This window comes from Capra hircus, chromosome 12 (assembly GCF_001704415.2).
Source record: "Capra hircus breed San Clemente chromosome 12, ASM170441v1, whole genome shotgun sequence".
NCBI classification, from domain to species: domain Eukaryota; kingdom Metazoa; phylum Chordata; class Mammalia; order Artiodactyla; family Bovidae; genus Capra; species Capra hircus.
Genome location: NC_030819.1, coordinates 35704480 through 35715858, shown reverse-complemented (window position 1 = coordinate 35715858; position 11379 = coordinate 35704480). Strand labels below are relative to the sequence as shown.

The window sequence follows — 11379 nt, the reverse complement described above, 5'->3', positions numbered from 1 at the left end:
CGGCCTCTGGGAGGACGGTGGCATCCCCTAGCCCAGACTGTCCGACCACAAAGGCGGCTGCGGCCGGGAGCCCCGGGGCGCCGTGGGGGTGGGGGAGCGGAGGGGGTACGGAAGCGGCGACTGGGCGGCCGCGGGGTGGGCCGGGGCGGGGCATTCCGGGAGGGCGGTGGCCGCGCTGCGACTTTTGAAGTCGAAACAGCCCTCGGGTCTGGTGCCGCCCGCCTCCTCCGGTCGCCCTCCCCGCCTCCCGCGCTCTGTCCGGTCCCCGCGGCGTTTTCGGAAGTTTGGAGAAAGCCACGTCTTCAAGTTCTTGTGGTTCGAAACTTTGCCGAAGTTTCAACAACTTCGCAACAAAGGGAGAGACAGCGTGCCCCGGCGTCTTGCAGCCGGAGAGAGGCCGGGGCATCTGGCCCGTCGTGCGCGGCACTGCCGCCTGTCTGCGCACCCACCACCTCTCTCTCCCCCTAATTCTGGAAGGGATGGAGGAGGCGGAGGCCGATTGCGCCCTGGCGTTCGCCGAGGCCCAGCGATGGGTGGAGGTGAGTGCCTTTTCTCCTCTCCTTTCCGCAAGAGTTGGCCGCTCTTGCCACTGAACTTTCAGCCGTCTCCCCAGACCTTCGCGGGCGCAGCGCGTCGCGTCAGGCTGGTTCGCGCCGTAGTTCGGAGGACTTTCCGAGTTCCGTGTCTCATCATTTAACGTCCAGCGAAGCTTAGGGCTGCCCTCCCCGCAACCGTTTCCCTGAGTTTCCCCGGAGCGCCTCTGCCAGGGCCCCGCGGGGTTTTGGGACCGCGCATCCCTGCGGACCATTCCGCGTCCGCGCCAGGACGCCGGGGATGTCTCTGCAGGGCGGAGAAGGCTCAGGGTCTTCGGGTGCCTTTTTCTGGCGGTGGCTAGAAATGGAACCGCCTGAAATACACCAGCTTGGGCAGTATTGTGTGTCGGATGGGAGGGCGGATGGAGGACCGTAAGACACCTGTGGCGCCCCTGGAGCGATGCTTTCTCCGAGGTAGCTTCCGGGGCCCAGGTTGTGTAACTTAAGGCGCGTAGGCTTTCCTAAGTCGGCATTGATAAGACTAAGATCTCCTGAAATCACTCACTCAAGGGTGGTTATTTACCCAGCTATGCCTCAAGGAGATCTTCCACTCCAGTTTTTGCCTTTAAAAGGAGACGGTCTCCTGGAATATCCAGGATCAGCGCCTTAGGGTTACTTCTGTCTGAAAAGTTAACACTAGGACTTCTAGCCGCTATTTTTTGGATGTCAAAGATGACTTTTATAATGATGCTGAAGAAGTTTTCCGAGCAGATGTGAATCAGGAACCACTGCTTTTTAGAGAAGTGTTGTCTTCACCAGCTTGGCAGTTATTTAGGGGTTATTGAACCCAGGTGCTGAGCTATTCAACGTATTTAAATATTCAAATTAGGATTAAAGATTTTTCCATGGGAAAGACAGCATATTCAAGAATCCCAAAGCAAACAGTACCTTAATTTAGTTCTTCTTAAAGAATTAAGTGTATGTGGGAAAAAAAAAAGAATAAGCTTTAAATGCTATGGTTTTCACACTAAAGGAAAGTGAATGTCTCACTACCACCTAGCCAGTCGGTGGAGGACGTCTAAGAAATTAGCTTTGCCATCATTTTGTACTGAAACTTTGAGCTGGTTTGAAGGTGACCTAAAGGTGTGAGGCGAGGGCATGGGGAGGTTGGTAGAAGAATAAACACTGTATTTTGAATTGAAATGAGAGTGGAAAAATTCCAGCAATGTAGTTAAGAGAAATAACTTCCCCCATTCATAAACCTTGACAAGTCAAGCCTTTCAAAGGTAGTTTTCCATTAGCAGTATGTGTACTGCATAATTTTAGAAGTTAAACTTGCCCTTCTGTGTTTGAGTGTTAGGCATGTAGAGAGGGAGAAGGGAGGAAATATGGGATACATTTTTGGCCAGACAGGGCTCCAGTGTGGAGGTTGCACCTGCAAGTTCAGTGTTTGCTTAAGTGTGATTATTGATGACTTCACATCCTTTCCTTTTTTAGTATAAAGATTTCGAGATCCCAGCATTCCTGTTTTGGTGATAACTTGCTTGTAATTGGATAAGATTTCTGTGAGAAATTTGTAATAAACTTTGGGGTGATGTGTTGTGATAGAAGGTATCTCATGTACATGGTGAATGTGCTCATCTCCCCAACCCCCGTCCCACTCCCCCCAAAGTGTTTGTCAGCAATGATTTGGTAACTTGGTAAAGTGTTTTCTTCCTCCTTAACAGAAAACTGAATGTTTCTAAAGGCTTTGCCTTATACTTTGAATATGGTTAACTCTTATGAAATTAAAATTGATTTCTTTTTCTAGGGCCCCAGGAAGCAAGGCAGTACAATACATTCTCTGAAGATATGTGAATAATTTACATATTCACCTATACTTTTGGTATACTTGGGACATTGAAGTGACAGCTTAGTGTTCACTGCTAGGTTTATGTTATTTCTTCAGTTAGTGTCCGAATGTATCCCTCCTCTTAGCTTTGTCATTACAACCAGGTTACATATTTTAAAATATTGCTCTTGCCAAAAGAAGCAGGATGAATGACTGTCTCATTGCCATAACATCTTAACTCTGAGAACTGCTAACTTGAAAATAAAATATTGATTGCAAAGTATATAAAGTATTTTGGAAAGCGTGGACTATTATAGTGTAAATCTTTCTCCTGCTGACTAATATTCTTGCTCCGTTTTCCCATTTATATTGTACTTTACATACACTGAAGCATAAATGTTTCATTCATATATATGCATGCTTCCCTGGTGGCTCAGAGGTAAAAAGCATCTGCCTGGAATGCGGGAGACGCGGGTTCGATCCCTGGGTCGGGAAGATCCCCTGGAGAAGGAAATGGCAACCCATTCCAGTACTCTTGCCTGGAGAATCCCATGGAGGGAGGAGCCTGGTAGGCTACAGTCCATGGGGTCGCAAAGAGTAGGACATGACTGAGCAACTTCACACACACATGTATATATTCATAATGCACATATAGGAACATATGTATTATTATATAAATCGTGTCATATATATGCATTTATGTATAGTGAAGTGAAGTCGCTCAGTTGTATTGGACTCTTAGCGACCCCATGGACTGCAGCCTACCAGGCTCCTCCATCCATGGGATTTTCCAGGCAAGAGTACTGGAGTGGGGTATGTACATATAAAACACAAATAAATATATCTTTGATATATGCTGTCATATATTGGGCTTCCCTGGTGGCTCAGTGGTGAAGAATCTGCTGCTGGTGCAGGAGACACGGGTTCGATCCTCTGGAGAAGGAAATGGCAACCCACTCCAGTGTTCTTGCCTGGGAAATCCCATGGACAGAGGAGCCTGGCGGACTGCAGTCCATGGGAAGTAGACAGAAGAAGAGTCAGAAGCAGAGTAGAAGCAGAAGAGTCAGACATGACATAGCAACTAAACAGCAACAACAATACTATAATATACATATTATATGTATTGTACGTAATATGACCTAATCAGCTACCTTTATTTTCAGCTGCAGCTTTGACTAGCCCAAGGTCAAAAGACTCCAATAACCTTGTAAATCTTTGAAAGATAACCAGAGTCCATGCCGGTATGTCCTTGCCATTTCCGTGCTCCATCAGCAATTTTAAATAACTAATGTATTACTCCCGCAACCAAAATTAAAATTTTTTTTGTTTGTTTGTTTTGGGAGGAAGAGGAGAAAGGGTAAGGTGAGGACTAGTGCTTCTTATTCTGCCAGTTATTGTCATTTTATGACTCTTTATTTCAAATTTTTCTTTGCTATTTAAAAGTATATATATACTTCTGTTTAGTTTCATATTTGAAATAAAAACAAATGTAGGAACATAACCTTCTAAGATAATTCAGCATCATGGTATTGGATTATTATCTGGTTGAAAATGCAATTTGGAATATTAATAATGTAGCGAGCTAGTTTATGATTAAACAGTCATTGAAAGCCAAATAATGTAATGGTTTGGAGGTGATGGCAAAGGGGAAGCTTGATTCTAGAACGGTCATGGAGTGGGAGAGGAAGTGGCAGAAAATGCACCCCAGACCCTCTAATTTTAGTCCTTTTCTGCAGCACCTTTTAATTTTCTGTACCAAATAGTTGCCTCTGTCTTTTTGTTTGGTGGTGGTGGGGGGGAGCATTAAAAACCCTGTAATAAACAGACAAAATACCAATGAGATTGAAAACTGAACATTATTGCTCACTGCATTGGTTGGTTACCCATTTCCAGTATGTGACTTTCATGTTCCTGTCTAGGTTGAGGTTTAAACACAGTAGTAATTTTTATGACTGGAGCAGAACAGGCTAGTTTAATTCCACACCTTCCCGCTCCCCTGCCAGTCCTGTTATCTCTGGGTTTGATATTTTCAGTATCACTGTCACCCTGTAGAAGGACCAAAGAGATGCCAATTGAGCTCATTGTCACGCCTGGCACCAGAATATGAATCCTTCCCCAGTTACTTCCAGCTGGTCTGTTTCTCCACCTGTTCATTTCTGTCCTTTAGGGATCGTGTGCTAGTCATCACTTTTGTTTGCATTTAGTGCTAAATTTTTAAAGAATGGCGCTCTGTGGGTCTCCCACTGATAGTTACATAATTCACCTAAGTGATTTCCCTCTTTTTCTCTGTAATCTGTTTCCCTTCTATTGGTGGTTTCCCATCTGTGGTCTGGTGTGAAAGGATTTGCTGAGTGCACTTGAGTCCTCGGTGCATAGTAGTGTTGTGTAGACAAAACAAAGGTTCTCATGATTTGTACTGTTGTTTTTCAGATGGATGTAATGTGATGTAAACATGCATTTGAAAATCTTAGCTGAATTCATAGAGGCATTTCTGGTAATAATATACGGTTTCAATGGACAGATATTAAACTTGAGAAGACTCTGATGATAAAAATTTGTTTAAAATTTTAAATGTTAGAAAGCAGTTCTTATTGTAGCTGTTGAAACTGGAATTAGTTTTTCAGAACATAACTTGATTTTGATTTTTCTTTTCTGAGGAGGCATGAAAAGATTTTAAAGTCCGCATATACATTAAGCTGTGAAATGTAGCTTCCACAGCCCTTTACAGTCTGGTCTGTGGCTTTATGTCTTTGTTTTTGCTCATTTTGTACGTTACTATTTACATAACTGCCAGATAGCATAGAGATTAAGAGCACAGATTTATACATTTATCCCCAGAACTTATTTACCTTTCAACTAGAAGTTTGTAACTTTTGACCGCTTTCATCCAATTCAGGATAACTATAATTAACATTGCTGTATAGCATATTTGAAAGTTGCTAAGAGAGTAAATCTTAATGTTTTTATCACAAGGAAAAGCTTTTCTGTAACTATTTGAAGAGATGGATGTTGACTAAGCTTACGGTGGTATTCATCTCACAATATATGTCAAATTGTTCGGGGATCCACCTTTCACCTATACAAAGCTGTATGTCAATTAAATCTCAATTGAAAAAAGAGAAAAAAAGCACCATTTTGAAATGAAATCTTTAAATCGTGGCTCAGCTTCTCAAATCCTGTAGGCCTCGGTTTTCTTTGAGCCTCCAGTGGTGATTAGGCCAGCGGAATGAGGTGCTGACTGTATAGAAGTTGTGTGTTAGTTGTTCAGTCATGTCTGACTCTTTGTGACCCCAATGGACCATAGTCCCCAGGCTCCTCTCTCCGTGGGATATTCCATGCAAGAATACTGAAGTGCGTAGCCATTCCCTTCTCCAGGGGATTTTACTGGCCTAGGGATCGAACCTGGGTCTCCTTCCTGCATTGTAGGCAGATTCTTTACCATCTGAGCCAATAGGGAAGCCTATTAAAAGTGTTTCCTAATCCTTGCTTGTGTTTCCCCTTGCTCAGGGTGCTGTTTTCTCACCTTCAGACTGTTGTGATTGGAATACTCAGTACACCTCTTTAATCTCCCACACTTGGGGTCTATGCTTGACCTTTGTGTGAGACCTTTTCTGGGCTACCAAGCCTCCATCCCACTCCGTTCTTCCTCGTCTCTATTATGTAGATATCTCTTTCTGTACTCTGTGGTATAATTACATCCATTTTTCCATGTTAGACTATGTGTTAACTGAAGGCGGGAACAACATTTTATCTTGAAAATTTGATTCAGTGCTGCATAAATGTTTGTTGAGTGAAAGTACAGTCTTACGGGTGTGGCTTTAAATTTTTTTTTTTTTTTTTTTTGCCACTTTGCAAGGGATGTGGGATCTTAGTTCCCTGACTAGGGATTGAACCTGCCTTGGAAGTGCAGAATCTTAACCACTGGACTGCCAGGGAATTCCCAAGGCTGTGGCTTTAATAAAACCTATGGACCAGACTTTATTGACTATGCCAAAGCCTTTGACTGTGTGGATCACAATAAACTGTGGAAAATTCTGAAAGAGATGGGAATACCAGACCACCTGACCTCCCTCTTGAGAAACCTGTATGCAGGTCAGGAAGCAACAGTTAGAACTGGACATGGAACAACACATTGGTTCCAAATTGGGAAAGGAGTACATCAAGGCTGTATATTGTCACCCTGCTTATTTAGCTTCTGTGCAGAGTATATCATGTGAAATGCCGGACTGGATGAAGCACAAGCTGAAATCAAGATTGCCGGGAGAAATATCAATAACCTCAGATAAACAGATGACACCACCCTTATGGCAGAAAGTGAAGAGGAACTAAAGAGCCTCTTGATGAAAGTGAAAGAGGAGAGTGAAAAGGCTGGCTTAAAACTCAACATGCAGGAAACTAAGATCATGCATCCAGTCCCATCACTTCATGGCAAATAGATGGGGAAACAATGGAAACTGACAGATTTTGTTTTCTTGGGCTCCAAAATCACTGCAGATGATGATTGCAGTCATGAAATTAAAAGATGCTTGCTCCTTGGAAGAAAAGCTATGACTAACCTAGACAGTATATTACTTTGCCAACAAAGGTCCATTTAGTCAAAGCTATGGTTTTTCCATTACCCAAGTATGGATATGAGAGTTGGACCATAAAGAAATCTGAGCGCTAAAGAATTGATGCTTTTTAACCGTAGTGTTGGAGAACACTTTTGAGAGTCCCTTGGACTTCAAGGAGATCAAACCAGTCAATCCTAAAGGGAATCAACCCTGAATATTCATTGGAAGAACTGATGCTGAAGCTGCAATACTTTGGCCACTTGATGCAAAGAACTGACTCATTGGAAAAGACCCTGATGCTGAGAAATATGGAAGGCAGGAGGAGAGGAGGATGACAGAGGATGAGATAGTTGGATGGCATCGCTAATTCAATGGACATGAGTTTGAGCAAGCTCCGGGAGTTGGTGATGGACAGGGAAGCCTGGTGTGCTGCAGTCCATGCAGTCGCAAAGAGTCGGACACGACTGAGCAACTGGGCTGAGCTGAACCGAAGGACCGGGATTCTTTCTTCTCCCAGTGTCTGAAGCTGAGCTCTTCGCTTTGGCAGGAGGTTGGGAGCAGTTACACGATGTGCCTTCCTCTGGGTGCCAGTGTGTGCTTGCCTCTTTCCTCACTATTTCCTTTTCTGCCCCAGCCCTGTTCCTGAGTGAGGTCACTCTACTCCTGCCTTCTAGTTAATGGTTTCCCTCATGGGGACTTACATTAAGTCATTTTGTTATCCAAAAATGCCCTTGATGTGCCTACTTTGTACCAGGTATTTGCTGGGCTGTGTATGTGTGTGCTAGTCACTCAGTCGTGTCTGACTCTTTTCAGCCCTGTGAATGTAGCCCACCAGGCTCCCCTGTCCATGGAATTCTCCAGGCAAGAACACTGGAGTGGGTGGCCGTGCCCTCCTCCAAAGTCTTCTGCGTTCGCTGGCAGTCTCTTTACCACCAGTACCACCTGGGAAGCCCAGAGTTGCAGACTCTACCTTTGGTCAAACGTATAGGTCCATGCCCAGCAACCTAATGATGTTATCAAGTATTTTTATAGCTCAGGAAGGTTTCCTTGCAGAAGGGCTTTATCATTCCACTCTTCTGATTTCTAACATCAAAGATTTCTCAGGGCAGTTGTAAGCAGCCAAGAGGTGTCTTGATGTCAATTTGTTTTTTATTCTTTACGCAGCATTTTACTGTTTCTTACACACACCTTTATTTAGCAAATGAGGAGTCTTAGGGCAGGAGGGGTGGAGAGATGAGGGCGTTCACAAAATTCTCTTGGGAAGGAACTGATTCACACAAATAGGAACCAGGGTAGAGATGCTGTTAGAATCGCTTGATTCCGGAAAGTGTAAACACATACAACAAGATATTTCCTGAGGAACTGGGAGGATTCTAGCAATGTCAGTCATCCTGATTCCTTTCAAGGTACCGGTATACTGAAAACTAGAAATGGACCTCTTAAAGTGGGGAAAATACCAGGAACTTGCACCTTTCATAAAAAGAGTGCTCTTGAGCCAGCTAGAGAAATGAACTCGTTGGGCCAAAGGCAATGAATGGTTTTTTGATTGTTGATAATGTGGGAGCCCTGGGTTTAACCCCTGGGTCAGGAAGATCCCTTGGAGAAGGGAATGGCAGTCCACTCCAGTATTCTTGCCTGGAAAATTCCATGGTTAGAGGAGCCTGGTGGCCTATAGTCCACAGGGTCGCAGAGACAGACACGACCCTCTGAAAGCTTTGTGCTAATTTGCAGCCATGAGCAGGGGTAGGAGGCCCCAAACTCTCTTTATTCTGACCAGAATTGAAGTTGTCATTTGCGTTTTCTGTCTAAATAGATGAAGGATGTATGTTCTGCTTTTTCTCAGATCGCTAATGATATTTATCTAACCAGTAATGAAAAACTGAAGGCGTTAGTCACTCAGTCGTGTCCGACTCTTTGTGACGCTATGGACTGTAGCCCACCAGGCTCCTCTGTCCATGGAATTCTCCAGGCAAGAGTACTGGAGTGGGTTGCCATTCCCTTCTCTAGGGAAGCTTCCTGACCCAGGGATTGAACCCTGGTCTCCTGCATTGCATACAGATTTTTTTACCACCTGAGCTGCTAGGGAAGCCCCATCTAACAGATAACTCACTGGGTTTCTTCCAGTGAGGAAAGGTGAAGCTGAAGCAAGGAGGGTTCTGTCTTCTCTAAAGGAGGTCACAAGAGGCTCATAGGGCCCCTGGCCTCCTGAGGTGAGTCTCTAGGGTCATGGGCATGGTAGGGCCATCAGGGAAGTATCTCCTGATGGTCTCACTTTGCTTTTGGTTGTTTGGAGAGACCTTTCGAGTTCTCCATCTCATCTCCAGTTATGAGATGAAAATTGGAACAGTTTGTCATTGTGAGGAAGCAGGGCACCTTGATGTTGCTTCAGCCATTTGCAAAGCACAGAAAATCTTAAAGCTTCTCTGAGGATGAGAGAGGAGAATGTCTGGAGTGTGTGGCAGGGAGTATGCGCTTCATTCAACCCACTGGGGCAGCACTCGCCCGCTTGCTCTCTGGATGCCAAGGGTGCTTCGGGTGGTCAAGGGTTTCTCTTGAGACTAATCGATTCCTTTTACTGCCTCCTTCCTTGTAAAATCTCTCCTCCTGTGGCAGCCTGAATGGGAGGGGAGAAAGGATACATAAGGATACATGTATATGTATGGCTGAGTCCCTTTGGTGTCCACTTGAAACTGTCACAACATTGTTAATTGGCTATACTCCAATACAAAATAAAAAGTTAAAAAAAATCACTTTTCAACAGCATGTGTCTTTTAGAAAAGCACTGTTTTTGAAAATGTTAGTTAAGAAAAACTAAGCAACATCAACACAATTACCTTTTAGTTAGACTGTTTTAGTTCAGAGAAAATAGAGTGTAGGTTAACTATTTCATCTGTTGCTGTCTGCAGACTGAATTTCCTGTATTGTTCCCATTGCCTCCACTCCCGGACAGAAAGCTCTCAAGTGCTTGTTGAACAAATGAAATTTTGCATCCAATCAAAGGGCTGACTGATTTAATTGATGTCTGGAGATCTCCTTAAACCTGTCAATTGTCAGTAATGTATTTGAGCTGAAGAAAATGATAAATTATGTGTATCTGTGTTTACTCTTGCTGAAGGTAATTGTTGGGTATGTTTCTTTAAAAACACTCTCGATGTACCCAAAGCTCTAAGGATAATAGCTGTCATCTCTGCACAGCTTTGAAACAGAGGTTGAGCACACTCACTCTGCCACTTACAGATGAATTGCCACACGGCCCCATTAACAGCTTTTTCAGGAAGTGTAAAATCCTCCCCAGTTGGCTTCTCAAAACCTGGTTCTAATTCCTTCACCAGGGAATCTTCCCAACCCAGGGATCGAACCCAGGTCTCCTGCGTTGTAGGCAGATGCTTTACCGTCTGAGCTACCAGGGAAGCAATTCCTGAGTATGGGATGATCAACTTGATGCTTACGTGCATTTAGATGGTGGTGCACAGCCATAGACATCACATCTGTCTCTAAGTACATGGAGGATTATCTTAAGGCGAGAGATTAGGAAAGTTTTCTCTGGGCTCAGAGGGCCAGGTGGTGCAATGGTAAAGAATCCGCCTGCCACTGAAAGAGACACAAGAGACGTGAGTTCAATCCCTGGATTGGGAAGATCGTTTGGAGTAGGAAATGGCAACCCACTCCAGTATTTTTGCCCAGAAAATCCACTGGATGGAGGAGCCTGGTGGGCTACAGTCCATGGGGTCGCAAAGAGTCAGATGTGACTGAGCATGCACACAGAGGGCAGAACTGGTAATAACTAATTGGGCACAGTGAGACTTTCAGTGCAAGTGTTTTGAAGACCTTCTATAAATAAAGAGCAGTCCTACACCAGAATGGACTGAATTGAATGGTGGGTTGCCTCCTAGTGAAGGTTTTACAAGAGTAGGTGAGTAACTGACCATTGAAGCAACCACTATTTTTTTTTTTTTAATCATGTGAAAGACATGTGGCTAGAGCATTATACTTACATGGTCTTATAATGAAGGACTGTTATTTCCCAAAGGTGTGTGTGTGTTTGCAGATGAGGAGAAAGAAGGATGAAAGGTAAAATAATTTGCTCAGTGAAACACTAGAATTAGTAAATGGTGATTGGGGATTTGAAACCATGCAGTCTGACTCTTAATCAGTATACTGTATTGTTCACAAGGCCACCGGTCAGTAAATCGTGGTGAAGGATTTAGAATCAGGAAGGGAATGGGCTGTCGGTCTTCATTCCACCTAAAGCTGTGAGATTAGCTGCTTTCTGTTTCTGACAAGTCCTGCACATGCAACAGGTTCTGTCTTGTGATGTCAGTGCCTGGGAAACTCATGGTCAAATATTATTTAAGCCACAGCATTGCTGATAGACACATTGCTTTAAGCCACAGCATTGCTGATTGAGTAATTGCAGACTTTAGATTTGTATGTTCTAGCATATGTTATTTGTTGTTCAGTA

The 11379-nt window shown here is 44.0% G+C and overlaps 1 protein-coding gene across 6 annotated transcripts in view; it reads left to right on the top strand.

Moving 5' to 3' along the window:
- Window positions 220-11379, top strand: part of LMO7 (LIM domain 7) — a 221579-nt gene continuing 210419 nt past the window's right edge. For 2 of the 6 annotated variants that reach the window (XM_005687667.3, XM_005687666.3), the window contains exon 1: window positions 385-539. In XM_005687667.3, the coding sequence (XP_005687724.2) occupies window positions 480-539 (60 nt within the window). In that variant the 5' untranslated portion in view covers window positions 385-479. Of the gene's footprint in view, window positions 540-11379 lie in introns of all 6 variants that reach the window. The other 4 variants (XM_013968307.2, XM_013968308.2, XM_005687664.3 and 1 more) reach the window with 4 other exon arrangements.